General features: G+C 39.9%; 1 protein-coding gene across 1 annotated transcript; it reads right to left on the minus strand.

The window, feature by feature from the left end:
- Positions 1-95: 95 nt before the first annotated feature.
- GASK1B (golgi associated kinase 1B) lies at positions 96-15,525 on the minus strand. The gene is made up of 5 exons (XM_010115657.2): positions 15,275-15,525; positions 13,387-14,671; positions 5,985-6,199; positions 2,028-2,254; positions 96-1,729 (listed from the first exon to the last, which is right to left on the minus strand). The coding sequence occupies exons 2-5, from the start codon at positions 14,381-14,383 to the stop codon at positions 1,522-1,524; spliced, it is 1,647 nt and encodes a 548-aa protein (XP_010113959.2). The 5' UTR covers positions 14,384-14,671; positions 15,275-15,525; the 3' UTR covers positions 96-1,521.
- Between the last annotated feature and the right edge of the window lie 6,978 nt (positions 15,526-22,503).

Here is a 22,503-nt window from a genome sequence, read left to right on the forward strand (position 1 = left end):
AATAGCTGTTCCGATACTAAAAAAGAAAATCTCTTTTAGCTGCAGTGGAATTGTAGTTATTTAAAACATTAAATTCATCCATCCACATTAACATTGACATGAAACATTTTAGTTCTTATTAGTATAATTACACAAGCGTATTCAAAAATATTTTAAAATTTTATACACCTTGTATTTTTTTACTATACATAAAGACAAGAGCAGCTATGAAAGTATTCAAATTCTACCATTGTCTCACGGCAAGAAGATAATACATACTTCTCTAGAAAGATAGTAAGTCTTTCTAAACAGATAGGTAGAAGGTATATGTGATGATAGACTATATCAGCTGATATTTTACTTCTGGAGCAGATGAAGGTTAAAAATCCAAAGTGCTTATCCAACCTTCTCTAACAACTTTACCTGTGGGAATACTTGGGGTGAGTCATCAGCTAGAATCATCACCCCGCAACGGTCAAGCTTAATGAAAAATCAGAGCCTGAATTGCAGGCAAGGGCTGAGCACACAGCACAGACATTTTCTGTGCTGAGTTTAACAATACTCACATCCTGAGTAGATCTGCTTTTTGATAATATTTTTTTTAATTGTCAAGAATGTTGCAAAACCAAAACACATACACTTATTTAGAAGTATATTCACACAAAGATAAAGTTGAATTTCTTTTTTGAAAATAGTGGTAATAAAGGACAATTCTGTGAGTAACACCCAGTTAATCAATGGAGGGAAAATATCAGATCATGCAGTCACACATCAGAATAACCTGTACTGAAAATAGCATACTGTAACGAGTGACTCATGAGGAATTGTACTCCATACTGTATGAGTAAAAACTGTGTTTGCTAAATTAATTATTATTGTCAAAGCCATGTTCTCCTCACTCTGTTTTTACATTTCCCTCATGTCCAGTGAAAACAACCCTGCATTTAAAAGAGCTGAATATAGTCCTCAGATTTCAAAAAGGTCAAAATAAAATAAGACAAAACAAGCCTTTGGAAATGTTGGCATTTTAGTATTCCTAAACAAAAAGACAAATTCCCCCACTAGATATGCTTCAGCAGATAGATGCAATAACAGTTTTCATCAATGTTTTAAGTGCTTATAAATCTGTGTTTCCATTTAAATTTGCAATAAAATAATAACACTTTTACTGACTTGAATGAGGGAAGTAAGAGTAATCCAGCCTAATGTACTGAAAATCCTGTTGCTAATTTTCAAACAGTTTAACAGAAGGAGTGTTCATGGTACCTACATATTACTACAGTATTTATTGTACCATTTGGTTATTTTTCATTTCATTTCATTTCACCACTGGCATAGAAGAGACTGCACTGTGTTGAGCTGCAGCTGATATTTAAATGTTGCTTTTAAACCACGTAAGATTTGTTATTTAAAAATAAACTTGAAAGTTTGGGGAAAAAAAATAAGGTTAAATAAGCCTATGAATTAAATCAATTTTACTGTCAGGTTTTGCCTCATAGAAATTTTTTTGAAGACTGTCTCTCAGATAGAAACAAGACTGGTTCATTCATTCATGGGCAATACTTTGGCTCCATGTGCATTTATATACGTAAGAAGAATTTTGGACCTCCTTTCTATTACATCAATAAGCTTTTCAATTCCTTTTCTGCCTCCTTGGCTCTCCCAGTATATTTTGTCAAGGAACAAAGACTGAAGCAACTTCTCACGTAAACGCTGGCTCCTCAGCACTGAAACTGCAGATTCAGGGAATCTGGAAAAGCACAAAGAAATTCATCAGCTTTGCCATCACTCTGAATTGCAATATTTATGTTGTGGTTTAGCAATCAATTCTATGAATGTAGACTGCGACTCAGCAAAAGAAGTCCATACATGCCTAATCATATGCACTTTAATTGTATATTTTACAGCAGTGGAATTACTCATACATTTTTAGACACATTCTGTAAATATCTTGGGCTGATGATGTCTATTCAAGTAACTTAGTGTCTCATGCTCAAACTGGAAAGAGTTTATCAATCTTTTTACAAAATGAATAACTTAAAACTTACTCATTGATTCCTTGTAGTATTTTGAAGTCAAGATTGTCCTCGTTTCTGTCAAAGAAACCCTTATTGTCAATAAAGGCCAAGTGCCTTCGGTCGTGCCTTCTCTGAACTATGTGTGTCAGGTCAACAGCATCCTGATCACTACATTTCAGCTTCAGCCCTTGCTGCATGCAGGAATCCTCCTTGAGAGGTTTGAATCCACAGCAGTTTCTGTCTAGTCGATTATAGATCTGAAACAAAATACAGCAGAGCACCAAGTGAAAACAATATCAAAGTATTTGGGGCAAAGTGTCACTGTAAAACATCACTCACTAACACAGTTGACAGGAAAGCAAGCTCAGGACGAGTATAATTAAAGTCAGCAGTGAAATGGCATTGAAGACCTGGATCCCATGCTTCACGTACTGTTAGAAGCACTTTCCCAGACTGTATATTTTAGCAATTTTATAGCCATGTTTTGTTATGTCAGTAGAAATTCTTTGAAAATAATGGAACAATGGCACTGTGTAAACAGAATAACAAGATAGTGAATACAATTACATTTTTTTTTCAGAAGGCTGCAGGTTTTTTACATTTTCTCTGCTGGAGAAAAACAGAAATAGCACAGCCTGACACTCAGAGAGGGCTTCCATTTTGGGGACCTATTAGACTAATAGTGCACAACGTAATTGAAAAGATTAGTAAGAGGCACAGCAAACCATCAGAGGCTATAAAATGCAGGAACAAAGAGTGCATTCATAATCACAGAGGAGCCTCCCTGAGTTGCACTGTGGTATATACTTCAATGACATGATGGTCTAGGCTATTTTTTCCCATGCGAACTCTTGCTTATTCATCACACAGCACTTAGCTGGAAGGAATACATCTGGTCTAACTTTAGCGGTGTAAATGTTAAGCATCTCTTCTGACATAGTCGTTTACGTTTCCTTCCATAAACAATTACAAGAATGAGGCACCCCCAGAGAAAAGGATGCCATTTTAGGATAACCATCTAATACAGGAATGGTAAATCACTCCTTGAAAGTGCTTCTACCCCTCTTGACCAGATGAGAGTAAATACACAACATTGCCAGGGCCCTGAGTGCACAGATGGGCCTTAATCACCCTAAGGACCCTCACCAGGGACCTCCACACACACCCATTCTGCCCAGGGGCCCAGGAGCCCAGTTTAAGCTCAGGCCTGACACCTCACCTCTCCTCTAAGCCCTTCTAGGGGGGCTGTATCTGCTGCTTGTCCTGCTACCTGATGCTCCTGGATTTCTTCTTGGGGTTCCTGCTCATTGTCCTTGGAGCTGGCTTGCCACCTTGTCCATGCCTGCTGGTCACTGGGCTATCAATGGGACCTGTGGCCCTTACCACGCTTCCTGCTGGGCTGCTTCTCCTGCTGCTGGTCCTACCTGTTCTGGGGCTGCCCTTGGTTCTGGCTCATCTCCCCAGAGAGCAGCCCTGCTCCTGCTGACAGGTGCTTGCAGCATGGAAGTCTGGTCTGGTGCATCTAAGGCTTAATGAGTAGCTTATCAAAGGTAAATATTTTTTTCTGTCCTTATCTGTTGTACATTGACAACTCCTCAAACTGCTCTAAGCATAAAAGCATTAATGTTCACATGAGCCTTCTAAAATTACAAATTTTTTTTTTTGACAACCTGGTAAAATGAACTGTTACGATTCTTCTTCTGACATAGTATGTTGAAAAGGCCTCCTAATTTTGCCCATCAAATGAAAGTCTGAAATTTGTTTTTATTTTTCTTAAGTATATAGTACTGTTTCCATCGGTCTTGGTGGCAGTGTTTGTTGTCAGCTGCAAAAATCCTGAGGAGAGGAATAGATTTCTCCTCTTCTTTCTCCTTTTAGGAGCAGCATTCAGCATCTGCAGGCACTAGAGCTCCTCTTGCTCTCAGTGTTCTAGCTCATTCGATCTCTCATTCAAATAATCCAAAGGCTTTGCCAGAAACCGAAGCAGAGGACTTCCAGACAGACTCCTTTGATGTATAGCCCTGGTTCATCTGCACCACACTTCATTACACGCATTAAACAGACAAGGAGATCATGCTCTTAAACAGATTCTTCATAATATCTTGCATCATTCCAGTGTTAAGACAGCACGATGGGACACTCAGGAATTGACGCTGCAACCTTAATAGTTTAGCACTGTTTTTTGTCATATGTTTGCATACATGAGAGGTTCAAATCCCCAAAATAAAAGAAGTCATTTTACATTTAATGTCCTTATTTTATTTGAGTTCTTGCAGAAGGCAAGTGAAGGTCAGCTATAAGCATTTTTCAGCCTGCTCCTACGTTTTATAGCATTTGAAACTAGAGATTAGGAACATCTATTACAGGTACCAATCTCATTCTTCTGAAGGAAGTATGCTTAATAGAGAATACTTTTCATAATTTTTCTTTATTTCTGAATGACTTATGAAGCACAGATTCCCTTCATGGTATTTTTTGTTTCAGAGTCTTCATGTTCTACTGCTGATAAGCTTTAAGGTTAAGTCTGAGAGCACTCAGATAAAATTTTAATCTTTAGGAACTGTAAGACCCATTTTCACTCACCTTCTGGTATGCACATTCTTGTCTGGTAGGCAACTGGAGGTATAAATTACTCTGATACCAGCTACTATTATAAGAGTAATTTGTGCCTTTATTTCATGTTCAGATCAGTCCTGTTTTATCTTATTTTAACTGACCTCTCCTTCTGGATAATAGGAGTTATATTATGAAGATTAAAAACTTGTCTTAGAAGACTGTAAAATCAGAAATCAACACAGACCTCATCAGAATTTTTAAACTGTCCAGCAAGAAGACAATGGCATGAAAAAATTAAATCTGTGACACAATCTGTACTATTCCTACTATGTTTAGCATCAGAATAATCCACATATGACTTTATAGAAATTTCTAAGAATTACTTGCTTACAGTGGGACTAAAGATGGAATCATAAGACCAGTGACAATCTGGTTTTAGAGAAGAATTGAATGCTCTGTTTAACATAACAACTCTGCAGAAATGTAACTAAAAAAATTAGACACATCCATTCATCCTAGAAGAGGACTGAGAAGGACAGGGATAGGCTATGCATAAGCCAAGTCACAATTTTTATATTTCAACAAATGTAACTCTATAAAAAGCTGAATTATATGAACAACCAAACACAGTGCATAAAACAAGTGCTTGCTACAGTTTTAAATAAACATAAATGCTGCAGGAGGCTCAGTCACCCGGACCTGTCTGGCAGGCAAGGACAATTGAAAGTAGTGCTGTATCTCAGGAAGCCATAAAATTAGCTTCCAGCCAGGTGGTTCAGTTCAGTCCTTATTAATACAGGAGTGTATTAATATTCTAGTACATAATTACTGTAACTGTAGCTACGTGTTACGATACCACTGGGCAGAGCCCTAGTTTGGTGTTATTTGGAGAGCTAATCATCCTGTGCAAAACCTAATTGAGGAACAGCAGCCATATCATTCATCAGTTGCTGCTCTGCTCTTTCCTTACTAAGTCACTGGCTAGGTTTTTAAAAAGAAGGAAAATCTTAAGCCAGATTTCAGCTGACCAAAACCACTTAAATCAACCCTGGGTACTGGGGAGGTGCAAGAAGGACCGCACAGCAAAACCCAGTGTTTCACAGCTGCCAGCATAATCAAGAACTATGTCTGGAGAAACAAGGACTCAAGCAGAAGCAGTATGCCTGCCTCAAGGTGAAGTAGAACAAGATGTCTCATGACAAAAGTCTTTGCTTTCTCTTTTAGAAAATGAGTCAGTTAACTTCCTGATCACTTTCCCTGATTATAAGTTGTGTTTTGGATATTTTAATAGTAAGAAACAAGTTCAAACTGTGCAAATACATCTCTTCCTCATTTAAAGAAAAGGAAATAAACTAAAATTACTTTTCTAGGAGTCCCATGTGCGCTTACATGACTTTTGAGGCAGATAGTTGCATTCAGTAAATATTTTACCTGCAGAAGAAAATCAAAGAGGGCCATCTTGGACCACTCATGATGATGGATTTCAGTACAGCCCCACTCAGCTTTGGGAACTTTACCATTCTGCCAACATTTCTGCTTCAATAGCTGCTGATATTGGCCCCAGGTTAATCTCACAGAAGAATGGGTATTATTATCTGTTGGACTGAGTGAGGAATCCCAGAGAGTAACAGGACAGGCTTGACCATCTGAAAAAGGAAAAATAGATCATTGGTATAGTGCAATTCTGCCACGCTTACTTGATCATTCTTTAGACATTGCCTAAGCATCAACAATTATAACATTTCATAGATGTGGAAGGAAAAATAACCAAGGACTAATAACTTGACATCCTTTGGTTAATGTGGTCTTATTCCCACCACAGGAATGGAAGAAGCACAGACATACAGACATCATAAAAGCCTTCAGTGTACAGAAGGCTTTCTCTGTTTGAAGAAAGAGATTAATGTACAAAATCATATGTTAAATCAGATTATTAAAAAGTTTATAGGTAGCTTAAGAGCCTACAATGCCACTGTGAATCAACGATGTAAGTTCCCCCTGATTCCAGTGAACTGATGATGATTTACAAGAGCTGAAATCTTACGTCAAAGTATTTTTTTGCATGATGAGCATAGAAACACTGCAAATCCTATACTCAAAGTGGATTTATCTTGTTATTTTTAGTATTTTAGGCCTATAATGTATGATTTTACAGCTCTGAAATTACATATGAGAATACTAGAGACTGAACTTAGTGTGAATAAACACTTAGACAAGTATTTTTTTTACCCAGGTACAACGTGAGATTTGTTTTGTATAGCAGCTATTTTGGCCATATTCTTTAATTCTTCTGTGTAAAGAATATCTTGCTCTTCCCTGAAACTAAATCAAGGGCCTTAGCTTTGGTGAATTCAAGTGTTCGAGTTCTTAGTGGGAAGAAACCTCAGCAAAGAATCTAAAATGAGCTTTCCCGTATAAGAACTGATAAATATATTTCACTCAATATTGAGTAACAGGCATATCTATTTTCTTAGGAAAGTAGAAGTCTTCTCCTCCTTCCTGTAGAAGACAGAATACTGCTGCTGCCTTAAACTGTCAAGGACCCAGGACTGACTGTGGCTTGCAGACACATTAGAATAAAGAAATCCTTTATATTTTTGGGTGTAGAAAGAAGACTAGGTGTGGAAAGGAGGAACTACTTAACTGCAAAGCCTCTACTTACTATATGGCAAATGTTGGAACATGTATAAAAGCTTTAAAATTTATTTATTTTCATCTTGAGGGTCAATGAACCTAAAGGCCACGTTGTTGCACAATTTAATTTATCACACAGCTAAATATAGCCAAAACTGTCTCTTTGTCTTCCACATGCCCAGGGAGCCAGAGATGCATCTGAAAAGAGGCTTTCAGAAACTTGCATGAAGGCAATGAGATCTGTGGCACCTTCTTCTCCAGAGGCAAGCCAGACAGAATAGCACATAGAAAACAGGTATCAGTGCCAACGGCAAGGTAAAAGCTGCTAATATGAATGCGCCATCGGTAAGCAGCAAGAACTGTTAAACACAGATCTCCATAGCGCTGAATCAAAAAGCTTCTTTTTCAAAGGATGCTGACTGATCTAAAACAACAGGAAAGAAATTATCTTTGCCCATACTTAGCAGGGAATCATCTCGTATTTGCCAACAGAGTATGATAGGCCCCACACGCAATCAAACCCAAAAGTAAAACAAACTCCTCTCCAAAACCAGAATGTACTCTATGTTCTCTCTGCCATGGCTTGCACATACAAAGTAGTCCTTCTCAAGTCAACCCAACATGCAGCTCCATCACCTCTTTTACATCCCTCCCAGTGGCCCAATGTTTCCTTAGGAACACAGAAAGCATCCTTCCATTAGGACTATCAATATCTCTCTTTCAGTAGGATTGGTACTACCGTTATCAGCACCTTGCTCCACACTCTTTCCTCCACTGAAAAAAAAAAAATCACTGAGTGCTCCTGAAGATCAGGCTTCTCCTACTGAGGTGCCTCAATAAGTATTTAGGAAATTAATTTGGGTAATCCTAGACATTTCCATATCTCTCTTGCTCTGGCTCCATCACCTACATTACAGATGACTTTAGCCAAGTTAGGTCAACTATTGGCTAAGCCTCTTTTCCAGTCCAGTTGGAGAAAGCCTATACAAGCATTGGGAATTGTCCCAAAGAAAAAGGACAGCTTTCTTCAGGACCAAGTTTGTTCTATTATTTTTATACCTCCAGTAACCACTTATGTAACTATTCATGAATTCCTCACAAACCAAATACATAAACAGTCTTCTAACAAAACAAACATCTGTCTACCCAAAAGGGACATGATAAACAATAGTAATATAAATACTTGAAAAATATGAATAATAGCTTGCCAGTTTCCATTAAGATACAAAAACATTTTTAAAAGACCAAGGCTAAATACAGGAAATGTTTGCATTTCAGAGAAAATGGGAGCAGAAAAGATGAGCCAAAACAAAAGCTTTCAAGTCTGTAATATCAATTGAATTACAGGAATATGAAATGGCAGCTTCAGTAAAGAGCAATGACTCAAATTTTTGACACTTGCAGGAAAAACAAGAAGATGCTGAATTAAAGCAGATAAGGGGTCTGATTCATAGCTGCATGAATTGGCATGACCCCACTGAAATCAGTGGAGCTCTTCTGATCCAAACCTCAAACGGTGAAAAGTAAGGCCTGGCTAAGAAGCAGAGTTTCCCGTTTGATACAGCCAAAACTGAGGAGATTGAGCACTCTTCAGAAGAAGTCCAGTGTGTTCTGCATGCACTTCTCTCCTAATCAGCCCTATATATCAACACAAAGAGCAACTGCTTTTCTGTTGCTGCAGCTGCATTGCACTGAATCTATCCCAAAGCTGATTGATTTAATTTTCTTTTTATCTGCCATTTTAGATAAATATATTTACTTGACTATCTAAGGATGATCTGTAAAATTGTATGGGAAAGATTTTTCAAAACTTGTGTCAGAACCAGCTTCTTAGTAATTCATCATAATTAGTAATTCATACAGATTTTTTCAAAATATTTCAAAAAATTTCTTAGGCCTTTAGGAGCTCCTGGCTCAGGGTATCCTAAGTTGAACAAGCTAACATAGGTGAAACCTCAGGCTGCTGAGACTAGTCTCCTTCAAGGTACTCAGATTGCTTCATGTGCAGTTAGGTAATGTATCGCTGCATGGCTTTTTCAACATAGGCATCACCTTAGACATCCACATGCCACATGACTTCAAAAATAGTCTTCATGCTTCCTAACCTCAAAGATACCCTTGCAAATGTTACTCTTCCATCTTGTGCTCTAACTTGTATCTACAGCATTTTTTCTAACTTCCTTGAAAGAAAATATTTTCAAACATGCCCAAGAGATTATCACTAAAAGAGCAAATCTTTCATGAGGTAGTTAAAGCCCTTTCTCAAACTCCTCATTGTTCACTGTAAAGCAGTACAGCTTATCACTGCCACATCTGAAAGAAACAGTTTAGTTGCCCATGTATTAGCAGGAAGGGGTAATTTACTGTGGAAAGATGAGAGGGACTGACATGCAGAGCATTACTTGAATTTTATAGCTTAAGATTAAGTTCTGAGGGAACTGAGGAAAGTATAAGGTACAGAAGCAGAAAGCAGCGAGAAACTAGGCCATTTATTTTTCTTTCTTCCCTCTGCACCTTATTTGCAATGTTTCTGTCCTGTGCTCATATGGATGTCAGAATTAAGGAATGCATGAAATGTGCATCAGTTGCTCTCTATACAATAGACTGCATTATTGCTTATACATGAACTTCTCTACCTAACAAAATATTGGAAATATGCCCTCTGGTACCCCTCTGAGAGGTACACCACAATGGTGTAAGTTGCTTCAGTTGATAGAAAACAGGACAGATAAATTGAAACATGTTAGAGCATTCTGAATGCATAAAGCAGCGTTAGGTTTTTCTTATTCTTTGCCCTGACATTAGTGATTCATAATATATTTGCCTACTTTTGCATAACTTCTGGTGGGATGGCAAGGCAGGCTGATAGTGCAGGGTATAACATGGAAAAACCTATGGCTCCATTTATCATCATGTAGAGCTCAGTAAAGCAATATGACAAGTACAACCAGTGGAGCTATCTATCACGTCATTCATCCATTTGCACTAAACCATCCATGAAAGGTCTTACTCAAAGGAAGAGTTTCTTGTATGTTTTAGGAAAAAAAAAAAAAAAAAAAAAAAAGTGGTTCTGGGCAAATAGTGGGTTTGATCTTTACCTAAAAAAGCCCAGCTGAACTGAGTACACCTGTGCTTGTTCTTCTCAGCACAGGATAAAACATGTTTAGCCAAACTTATGATATCAGAAAACCACGGGGCAAGAGGGGTGGTTGTCAGCGTGCAGTAGCTCAAACCCTCATCCAGTGGTGCAACAAAACTGCATAGCAATAGCTGCATATTTTGTACCAAAAGCTGAGTAAAGAGCTTGGCCTTGTTGCTATGACCCAAGGAGCCAGAGCCCTATCCCTAGAGCTGTCAACAGCAACGCAGGAGGAAGCCTGCTCCAGCCTGTGTTGCTCCAGCCCATGTTGCTCTAATGGTAGCTCAAGCCCTAACAAACACCGGCATTGTCCTACCCTGCAAACACTGTTGCTGAGCTAGGGGCAATATGTGCAGTCACTTTACTTAGCTTCTGTGCAAATTAAATAAGGTAGGGCTGTGACACCAAGCAAGGTCACTTATGTACCTCCTGTTCCTCAGGGTGATCAAATAATAAAGATTCTCAGTCCTGTGGTGTTAATGTGACCATCCCAAAACTCAGTCTCACACGGGTCAGCCTCCAATTTCTCCCCAATAGACACAGTTTAACGACTATTTCTTGTTGTTTTATAGGCTTACCCTTCTTTGTTGTAGGTGTTTTGGAGCTCTTGACATTTTTTCACACCTTGTAGGTAGCATTGGGAGTAATGAATGACTGCTTGCATATGCCCAGGATCATGGTCTTTTAGCCTGTAACACTGAAATGAAAAGGTGGCTTTGCCACCTGTACTCCCCAGGCTTTTTACATTCAGCCGATTAATCGCAAACATATGAGGGAAAAAATTATATCATACCTAATTTTTCCATCCACGATGGAAAAATAAGATAAACCATTAGAAGTTCACAGTTAACACTTAAAAGTATTTACCATTAACTAGGGACGGCAAGGGCAGCAGACAGAGGACAGTGTTTTGCTAGACTAAAAAAAAAAAAATAATCAGTGGGGATTTGTGGGACTAGGGGAAACAGAACCTGTACAGCAGTTCTTTGAAACTGCTTTTGACAAAATGAATGACAGTTTTGAAAAGCCCTTTTTTTTTAATATTTTAATGCTACATCAAACATGTCTTGTTACATCCCATCACAACTGAGGCAAGCTAAAGGCATGTGTCGTGGAGAGAGATATGTCAGCCCAGAAATTGTGTACATTCATACACACATGCATAGTTTATAATCCTGCACTGCTTTCTTTCCCATATGAATAGCCATGATTCACAGAAGCCACTCTGTAAAAAACTTTACAGTGCCCACCTATTCTTAACTTAAATGCATATGGGTTATAGAAATGAAATCACTAATTGTTCATATTATTTTAAGAATGTATTTTTGCTCATTTTCTCAACCTAGATTTTTCCAGATTATGCCCAACACAAGCATGTAAATAGTAATGAGCTCAAGTAGATATTAGGTATCTGAGCTCCAGCATATTTCCAGGCTAAAGAAATGGAGAGAGGCAAGGTATATTAACTGTTCCAAATGCTCTGTTCACCCTTTAGCTGGAAAAAGTGAAGTGAGACCAAAATAATGTTGTTTCTCTTCTCATCACCTAGCAACACTCTTCTTGCTATAGGAACATAGCCAGTTATGAGGAAAAGAAAATTAAAGAGGGCAGAATGACACTCTGTCCCAGACAATTCAAAACATGTAACATTGTCACTGTAAGGTGACAAACACTGAGTAACACAATGTGCAATTAGCCTAATAGCAGTTTTCAGAGGCTTGCAGTCTGTCATCTCCACAGCCACATCGTGCAGAGTCCCTCCAACCAAACTACCTTAATGCCTTATGACAGCTCTACAGCAATAAATCTTGTTCCTAAAAATAAACTAGACATAATGTATCTTCCATGCCCTGCAAGTATGAATAATATTCAGTAGCCTCCATACTGTTGTTCCTCGAGATTCATTCACATTTTTGTACAGGCTGCCAAAAGGAAGTTTTATAAAGTAGGAAGAAATCAGAGATCACTGGGTCCTTTTCCTGCTGTCAGACTTTAGAAAGTTGTTCTTGCACTACTTTTTTTTTTTTTTTTAAGAAACACAGACTGATATAAAAATATTTTGTATAAGCTAATTTCAGCAGTGAGAAAGGAACAGCAAAAACATAGCTAGCCACTTCAGCAATGATTCATTAAAATACAACATAGTCCTTTTGGATTGTGATTTGTGACTGTACGAAAATAGCAGTTAGGCTGAAGACATATTTAACAAGATAGCAATGTTAGAAGTAGACTTACTTCTAACTCACATTACATGTCTGAAATTTAACTTTAATTTCACTAAAGAATAAAAATCACATTTTTAATTTAAAGCTTTATACCAATCATGTAACAGGCATATTGAGACATTTACTGTGTATGTTTCTTTGTCAGCATAACATATAGGTGAGTGTAAGGAAATGTACAGTAAAAAATGTACAGTGGAATTCACTGAAATGTGGTATTTTTTTAATTACTAGAGGAGAGGGAAGCACTTTTTAATTTTTTTTTCAGTTCCCAGAGGTATTAGTACCGTGAAAGTAGCATCAAACTTCTGCAGGAAGTTTCCCTACCTCTCCAAGCAGGTTATCTGGCTAAATACAAACCCCTTTTCCTACCATCTGTTTGAGATGTGAATTCTTGTGCTTACTTTCAACTACAGTTTATTCAAGTCAAACCTAAAATATGAAAAAAAAAATTTAAAAAAAATCAGAAATATCCATCGAATCAGAGTATTCTGAGATTTCTTTCACCAGTTTCACTTCAGGCAATCTGTACACTGTCATGCAATCTACAGATGACTTTTTTTTTTTTCCTCTCTCATTACAGACTCATGTGGAAGAGAAATTGTTACTGCCCTCAGCAGCTCAACATTACTTGATCTCAACTTTGGGGTACTGCATCCTTCAAACAGGATAATTGCACTGCAGAAATTACAGATACCAGTTTTACTTGCCTATAATGATGGGGTTAGTTGTCAGGCTCGCAGGAGTTAAAGGTGGCTGCTGCCCTATGGTTAACACAGGAAGGGGAAGCAAACCTCAGCACCCCACCTTCAAGATGAAAGCCATAGGAATGTGTTACCTTGGAAGAATTCCGATCTCCTGCTTACAGAAGGTAAGCTCCTGTTCAGCCCCAAGATCCTATCCAAATGAAAGGCAAACACCTCGCTCATGTCAAGGGGTCTTTTCATGATGCCACAGTGCCCCTGGTTACAAGAAGTTCCTGTGGTGCTGGGACCCCTCGCAAATACTACCAGGACTGCTTTGTGAGAAGGTAATTCTTGGATGCTCTCTACCCGAGAATCTGCCAGCATGCGCATGTTTAGGATGTCTTCTTTGCTCAGCCAAGAGGGAGAGCTCTCGCTGTAAATCCTGATATTGCTTTCCTCAGGCTGGGGCTGTGTCTTTATAGCTCCAGAAATCCGTCCAGGTCTCTGGTGACCCCTCTCCCTGACTGCCATTCCTTTATGCCTGTGTTCATCCAGCTGGTATTTTCTTGCTTCTAGAGCTACTGCTGCTCCCACTGTGCCCATGGCATGTGTGATCCTCCCTGGTTGTTGAGCAAAAGCCTCTTCCCGGCCTATAAAAGTCACCTTTGGAAAGTGCTGCCCATAGGACAATGGGGTTGCATGTTTCTTCCTGCGCTTTGGCTTCACCGTGCCTCTGATATTGGCAGGCTTGCTGCGCTTGGACCGCAGGGTGATATAAACTACATTGGGTGGCAGCAAGGTCCCATTGCTACCAAGCTGGGGTTCCTGGAAATTGGGTGGTGACAGGGTGCCATCCAGTGGGATGCCCAGAAAAGGAGTTTGGGCTGCATCTTGGAGACTTCTGGAGTTGATCTTTTGGTGTCCTCCTTTGTGCTGGGGTAAAACATGACCCACTTGACTGACGAGGAATCCCAAGTAGATCACACACGCAATGCCCACTAGCAGATTCCTCTTTGTCCTAGGGCGCCTGCAAGTCCAAAGCCTCAGCACCCGTGAGGGGCACAGACAGCAACTAAACAAGTTTTTGATTTTACTTGGCTGATCAAAGGTGGTCATTTCTCTAGTGAATCCACATGATGAAAACAGCATAAAGTCTTCTGTACATTCCAGCCAGGATGATGATGCATGATTTCCCTTCCCCAATTTCTATTTCTCTTTTTCCAAATAACTTCCAGCATGAGTGATGGACAGAGGCTACTGATATGCCTGGGAATGTGTTTAGCACTAAGGATGCTGACACTCCACCTTCTCAAGCTGTTAAATTCTTATCAGCCACCACAGGGGAAGTGATTGGCTTCAGAGAATGAATGAAGTCAGCTACGTAAGCAAGGTTTACCGACTCGTAGTCTAAAATATCTGAAGTATCTCCTTTGCAAACTGCAAAAAGAAAAGAGTTAGTAGCATTTGATTTAATTACTCACATATGGCATCTGTGGTTCTGTATTTTTAAAAGAAAAAAGTTCTAGATGAGACAGTATGCATCTAGAAATTTGTTAGGCTACATCTTTCACTTTCTCATTACAGTATAAATTAAACACCAAAATCATGAAACACAGACTCAATTTGCAATTTCAGCTAGCTGTATTCCAGCATTAGAAGAAAAGTTTGTCAAACCCAGATCATTATCATCTTTTTCTTATGAGATAAAGTCTTCACTAAACCTCATGTTATGGAAGTGCTCTAAATTATACAATATTAAGCACCAGTAACTGTAGCAATTAAATATGCACATATTTACTAATAGAAAAATATATCACCACTGCCAAATTTCCCTAGTTGAATATGAATACAGTTCTCATTCATAAACACACATCAAAGATGAAAGATGGTTAATTCTTGTCACTCTTGTGAAGCCATAAAAAGGATCTAGCTACAGTTTTTCAAATAAAATGACAGTGGCTTATATATCCTTTCAAAGAAGCAAAGCTAGAATAAGTGCATCTTGTATAGATATTGCTATAAAAATATAAAAACTCTTACCTATTCAGCTTGACACATCCTCCATTCTGGCAAACTCCTTAGGTTAATACAAGTAACTTAGTAAAAGCAGACGTCCTCAAAGTATTCTAGCACATATTTAAGTATGGTACAGATTTACGTTTTTCAGTGCAAGCTAAATACTGTTTGGAAGCTAACTGTACTGAGAGCTGGTTTGCATATGAACTGCTATAAACTTACATGAACCTCACATTATTAAAAAAAAAAAAAAAACCAAAACGCGAATCACACAACAAAACCCAGCAACTTCTATTTTAAATTCTGTAATGAAAAGTCTTGTGAAGCATGTGCCTTCCAAAAGTGCATTCCATCCATTTCTAACTCCTGAGGGCCCTCTAGTGCACTGCATGCAAATGTACTAAAGAAATTCCCATTTTCCACGTTTGGGTTTGGTTTGGTTTTTTTTCAAATTTAAAATACCCCCCAGCCCCCCTCTGGATTTTAGAACTTTTGGGAATAATATGTTATTGTGATGAGAAATGAAAAACAGATAGTGGCTTTTAAAATGCTATCGACATGCTATTAAAGAGTTCTGGAGTGTTTGCTATTTGTGTTTTCTAAAACGAGGCATAGCATAGTCACTATACAGATGGAAAAATAGAGGCAGGGAGAAGCTAAGGGCTTGTGCAGAGTTAAGCAGTGAGACACTGGCAATGCTCTGACTTCTGGCTCCTTGCCTAGTCTAAGTACAAAATAATAAAATGTTCACTGTAATTCAAGCTAATGGAGATATTCTCTTCTCCATAATGAATACTAATGGGAATAGACAGTTAAGGAATTGGTTTATGTTTCACATGGGTCCAATCTGAATTTATAAAACTTTGTGAGTGGATTTTTTCCCTGGCTATCAATTTATTTTTTGTCTAAATATGTACTATCGAGTTAAGATTTCAGCATTTGTACCCATTACAAGGAAAAAAAAAGCCTTCATATCAGCTGCTTTTTCCAAATCTGAGTTTCTGGAGGAATAGGGATTGTAAGAAATCTCTCTGGCCACTTAAGTTCTTCTCTCTTTTTTTTTTTGGTTCAAATTTGGCTGAAGGGATATATCCCAAACAAAGAAATTCAAGAAGCTCTAGATAAGTGTATCAATAAAGTCAGTAAAGATGTGGCTACTGCTGCTTAACATTTTTTATACTTCAAAGAAGTTGCCAGAGATAGACATTATAAGATCAGCCTTAGACACTTGAGGGCCCCTCTGAAAGAAGGGTCATTAGAAAGAGGTACCAGCTTTGCAGCCTATTAGACCAACAGACACTGCACATGGCTCACAGTGCGAACAGCCTCCTATATCCCATCTAATATGAGTGCAAAGGGAGTGCAAATTATCAGCAAAGTTATAAGGCTAAAACCAGGGTAAATAAAGGTAACAGAATATTGCAGCCTGAGAGCAGAATTTCACTCATAGTGCATATTTACACATACATGGAGAAATATTTTTAAATGTCTAAGGCAGGCTTCCCCCTCTAAGGATAAACAATGCAAAAAAAAAAAAAAAAAATTACACCTCCTGGATTCTGTTTGACTTACCGCTGATTTTGACAGCAAATAATTCAGCGTGAAGGTTTTACTCCACTAGATTTCTTCCAAGTGTTGTTGAATTATTTTTTCAATTTTACTTTGTATTGCTAATGGCACATTAGAGTTGCTTAAGCTGGAAATGTATCACACTGTGATACACTGTTGTTTTCAAATGCCTGGTTCTGGCATGCAGACAGCACCATGACCTGTCCATTACAATCAAGCAGTGCCAAAATACAGTCCACTCCAGTTACTAACAGCTTTCCTTTGATGTCATATTTCTCTTAAATTAAAATTTTGGAACCTATATAATCTTCCTACTGCAACTCTTTCAAGATTATCTGGAGAAAATTAGCAAAGGATATGGAGAATTGTTCTTCACTCCTCATTTCCTATGTAGCCTCGAAGTTAAAATGCGGTGTATCCACTGACGTACAGTGTTGACTGCTGAGGGTTTTTTGAGCCTTTCTAAACGTGATGATAGCAATATTTCCTTTATTTTTCATGTTCAGGAAGGAGAAACCATTCTTTAAATGTTACACTGTCACATTCTTTGGCATGGATGGTGGTAGGAATTCAACTAAATAGGAGTCAGTATCTTGTAAATTTAGCAGATATTTGCCTCTAATTTTGGATCTTTAAAAGATAACATATCAAGAAATAAGCTTTTTTTCAGCTCTTGTAGTGTACAGCTCCAGCGCCCTACTAGATTTCACAAAACAATCAAGGCTATAATGGCTATGGACTTTTTTGGAAAACAAATGTTTCTTTGTGTTTCTTCTTTCTGGAATCATTACTAACCCAAAGCTGCAGCAAGGCACTGAAGGGCATTACTGAGCTGAAAGAGTACTTCCTCTGTGGTCATAAAACATTCAAGACCAATTTTTTTTTAAAAGAATTGACTGAACAATGCTAGTTATCTGACCAAATTCTGGCCTAGGTTATCACACTTTGTCCACCTATGTTCAGCCTGTAATGTCAGTTAAAGTCTGTATTTATTCCTTGCTCTAAACTATATCTGTGATATTCCCATCTGCATCCATTGAACTCAATGTCTCATGTCATTTCTTTACATACCCACATTCCATGGCCAGTGCTATCCATTCCTAAGTTTAGGAACACAGGAATATCAAAACTAATATTGGACAATGGCCATGAATAGAAGAGGGGAATTTAAGCAGTACTGTCTAGTCATTGACATTCCTAGGTATAGTTTGAAAATGTAAATGAACAGCTGAATTGCAGATTGGCAATTATTCTGTGTGTTTGTTTCTTTGTTTAACTTCTGAAATTCTTCTCCATCTGTACCTGCATTTGCAGAAGAAACCAGATCAACTTGTATTCGTGGGAAAGACTGTCACCCAGGGTGCTGCTGATGCTGCTGGACAAGCTACAGGCTCTGAAGCAGCTGGTGGCCAGCGCTGCCACCAGCCTTTCTAGCAGACAGTCTCTGGCCAACCTGCAGGAGACGAGTGGACTGAGCCAAAGACCAGCAGTCACAAGCTCCTGCATCCTGACTCGTATGCTGGCAACCTCAAAGAGCAGCATCCAATTACTTAAATACTCTGCTCCATTTTCAAATCTCTGAAATGGGAAAATGATAGTAACCCACATTTTAGGAAATAAAAAAAAATTCACTAATTCACTGGAAAGTTCTCAAAGCCTTGTGTTCACAGGGTTTATGCATCAATCACCCTCCCCTATGCAATCTCCTATAGCCTTTCACCTTTGCATCCTTCTTAATTGTACCAAGTACAGCCTCTTCCTTCTTATCAGAATTATTATTCATACTCTTTTTACAACTTCTTTCATAGGTGATTCTCTTCCTTCTTTAACATAGACTAAGCCTTTCAGGATAGAAAATACTACATCTGGATAACTAAAAAAAAACATAAAGAAAACCATTTGTAACAATGCAGTGATACAACATTATTATTAATACAAGAAAAGCTACCTAGCAGCTAGCATGTTTCTCTCCAAAATGCCAGATTGCGTGTCAATTTTTACATGGATCAGTATTTCTTCATTTAACCCTTCCTTCTTGTTCCACTCAGTCATTTCAGTTTTAAGAGGCACAGGATTTAAAGATGGTTTTTTTTTTTTTAGTTTTCCAAGATGTCTCAGTTTGGTTCTTCCCACTGTAGTTATGACTGCAAAAGTTCCTGAGATTCAGCGAAGAACAAAATAATTTTTGTGCTGGCTTGCAGAGCATTTTCTACCAGAAAAAAAAAAAAAAAAAAAGGCTCTTTAAGTTTGTTGTATTCATAGAAGGCTCTGAAATTTGAAATACGAATGCTGCCAATTTTCCATTTTAGTACTGCTGTGCATTCGAGGTCTTCCCTTCCCATATACTTTTCGTCTGCAACAACCTATGATTTCAGTGAAGAGAAACAACACAAATGAATGCATCAGAATCCGCCAATATTTGACATATTTCATTTGTACCATCAGTGTCATTTCAGCTACTGTGTTAATGAGAAAAACAATGCTCCAAAAGCAGCACAGTTTGCAGAAATAGTGAAGAATAGATGAAACAGTGAGGAACGGGCGAGTATCAGTTCAAGTGGGACAAAGGCAGTAATTAAGAAATTATTTCCAATGACTCCTCTGAGATCCATCCATTCTTTCAAATGAAATCAGAAGCAGGATTTTTGGTCAAAACATCTTGTTCAACATCAAGAGTCTTCTGAAGACAAAACTCAACAGCCTTCTTTATTCCCGGATGCTGGAAAGGACGTAGTTTCAGGCTGGTCTCCTTATTGTGTGTGCTCTTCCTTTCTGCATGCAGGCAGTTCATTGCAAAAGATTAACATTTTTCTTAACATTTTGTTTTTTTTTTTTTGGCTAAAATAATGTAGCACAAACTCTCGCACTGCCTTTAGAATAAAAAGCCCTTCTTTTTTTCCAGGCTACACTTGTGATTATCGTGTCGGATGTTGTTCCTCTTGGATGCACTACAGCTAAACTGTTTCTATAGAGACGTTCTGCAGTTCATCTCTCTAAATGTCACACAGACAGACATTTATGCTAAAATGATTAATAAATGGTGCACTCCGAGCTCTACTGGGTCCATGGGTCTGAGAAATTAATCTCCAGAGAAAAAAAATATATGTGCTTATTATGGATAATACAGATTTGATTTGCAAAATATGAAGCATTACTTTAGAAGGCTTGTGCTGTGTTTGTAAGGAGATCAATTTGGGCTGCCATCTGGAAACTGTACTCCAAGAGGATGAAGAGAAATGTTTGCTTCGTGACTAAACATGCTGACTAATAGTCTGCGCTTTAACTGGTCTGGGTCAAATCCTTACAGGGAAATCTGCAAAGAATCTCTTCTTGACATCATACAAAACATTTTTTTTTCACATCCAGTTCTGGCTGTTCAACAACGCAGTGGCTTTCCAGAGCAAAAGATGGTAAATTTTGTGCCTAGGATAAAAAACCTGCTGTGTGCCAGCTACCCAGCCTGGATGCCCTGACCTGGCGGGGATCCTTCCCTGCCTTGCTGCCCACCCCAGGGTCAGCAGCTGCTGCAAGGCCTCAAAATCTGTCTTCCCAGAGATGCCCCCTACCTCAGCCGGTGCCTGCGGCCCCCCCCCAGCCCCGTGGCAGCTCCCACCAGTGGGGAGGCCTCAGGAGCAGGACAGGAGCCGCAGTGAGGCCACCCTTTCCCCTCTGGTAGCAGCCCTGCCTTCAAACCATGCCCAAAACCCAAAACCCAAAACCAGGGTGCCTTTTCATCCATAGGTAGTACAGTAACAGCAACAGCCTGTGAAACGCTGTCTCAGCAGCCGCCGTGGGGAAAGGCAGCAGCGCCTTCATCACGCCGTGAATGCCTAAATTTAAGATTTCTTTCAGTGTTTCGCCCCTAGCGCCCCGGGAGAGCCCCTCTGCCACGCTAGGCCGCCGCCGCCGCCAAGACGGCCTCCACAGCACAAAGTCAGGCAAGACGATGGCGGAGGCTCCCCTCGCCTCCGCCGGCTCGCCTCCAGCCCGCTCCCGCTCCCGGCCGAGGAGGCGGGCCGAGGCGAGGGGCGGTGCAGCGGGCGGCGCAGGCCTGGGCGAGAGGCCGAAGCGGCGGGGAGGCCTGTGCGTGAGTGCGGCGGGGCAGGGGCTGGAGTGGAGGGGCGCTGGAAGCGGCGCGGCGAGGGCCGAGGCCGCAGGGAGAGCCCGGCAGAGGGTCCGGCCGGTACGGGCCCATCGCCGGCTGCGGGAGGGGAGCGCCGTAAAACAGGCCGCGGCGGTGCACCGGGGACAGGGCGCTGAGGAGAGGAAGGTGCCCGGTTGGAGCGGGGGGTTTGAAGTTTCCTTTCAGGGCGCGTTGCCGAGCATTGGCCTGCCCAGCCGGCTGGCGCTCCCTTCAGCGGCGGCCTTGGCCGAGGGCTGGGCCCGCCCTGCCTGCGGGCCTTGTCCCCTGTGCGGCGCGGGCCTGCCCTGTGGAAGGCCCGGCGTGTTGGCGTCAGTAGCAGAAGCAACATCCGCCTATGTGGAGAGCTCAGCTGCGCGTTTTACCTTTTTGCACGATTCCACTCAATGAAAATATTGCCCGAAGAACGTCTTTCAAAAGCGTTCTTCTTAGGAAAGCGAAGAAATGTTTCTTTGGCAGCTAGTCAGGGGTCACGGTGTCCCCTGACGACATCTCTGAGCCACCTCGGGACTAACAAGAGTCCCCTAAAATAAGGATGAAAATATCCACCCTTAATGACAGATAGATGATAGGAGAAACATGCAAATAAACAAACAATGTGACATGCAGCCTCTAAAAATACTCTTTCAGTTAGCACAAACAGTTTCTCTTGGATCTTGAGAAGATGAGATGGAGGCTCTGAAGGGCAGGCTGCTTGATTTCATGCCTGTCTGTGGAGACCATAGCAATGTGGTGCTGTTGGTTTAAGTGAGCATCATAATTCATTGTGTCTCTGCGTGAAGGAAGAAAATGATGGCATGTTTCTGAGGAAACAGTATATACGGAGCACAACTTTCCAGTGAAGTAAACCAATGAGGTAAACCAGTGAAGTTAGTAGCATAAAGGCAGAGTGTGCCAAGAAAATGCCATTATATTTCTCTGCAGTCTGGGAACCTTCAGGAAGGGCTGCTTAGTGAAAAAAAAAAAAAACCAAAACCTGTCAATAACAACAACAGTTCCACTTATCTCTGTTTGAGTTTCAGATACAACCACTATGTTCTAATATCTTCGCAGCTTCAGCAAGTGCTTCTGGGTTGGTGTTTGGTAGCTTTAAGCCTTTGGAGGCATGTATGTTGCCAGCCCATCTGGCAGTACCTGGGATTATAGAGAAGAGGCTTTCAGTGAACCTTATTAAACTCTGATGTGCGAAGTATGTGCAGGCATGTGCAAAAAAAAGTACAGCCAGCTTAATGCTGTGCTTTTGAGATTGGATCATAACTTAGCTTGGAAGAGACCTCTGGAGGTCATCTAGTTCAACTGCCCGCTTAAAGCATTGCTATTACTGATGTTAGAGCAGGTTGCTCCAGGCCGTGCTTGGTTGAGCTTTCTCTTGAAGGCATTAAAATGGAGTTGAAAGTTGGGTCTGAAATTTAGCTGAATTTGGGGATAAGTGCCCCAAAGTTTGGAAAGTTACAGAGTATTAATTAATCTGAATGAAGCATACTGTTCTTGATTAATTGGGAGTTAGTTTCATGATTCTGGTTCTCCAGTTGTGCAACAGTCT

The sequence above is a fragment of the Chlamydotis macqueenii genome, chromosome 4, assembly GCF_036417535.1.
Source record: "Chlamydotis macqueenii isolate bChlMac1 chromosome 4, bChlMac1.mat, whole genome shotgun sequence".
Classification (NCBI taxonomy): domain Eukaryota; kingdom Metazoa; phylum Chordata; class Aves; order Otidiformes; family Otididae; genus Chlamydotis; species Chlamydotis macqueenii.

What these genes read in the sequence shown, in the direction of transcription:
- GASK1B (XM_010115657.2), bottom strand. Translation starts at nt 14,383, where the DNA reads ATGCTGTTTTCATCATGTGGATTCACTAGAGAAATGACCACCTTTGAT. An exon ending in TCTTTGATTTTCTTCTGCAG is followed by an intron (nt 2,255 to 5,984) that starts GTAAAATATTTA and finishes ATTTTGTTTCAG; the next exon opens with ATCTATAATCGACTAGACAG. An exon ending in ATACTACAAGGAATCAATGA is followed by an intron (nt 1,730 to 2,027) that starts GTAAGTTTTAAG and finishes GTGCTTTTCCAG; the next exon opens with ATTCCCTGAATCTGCAGTTT.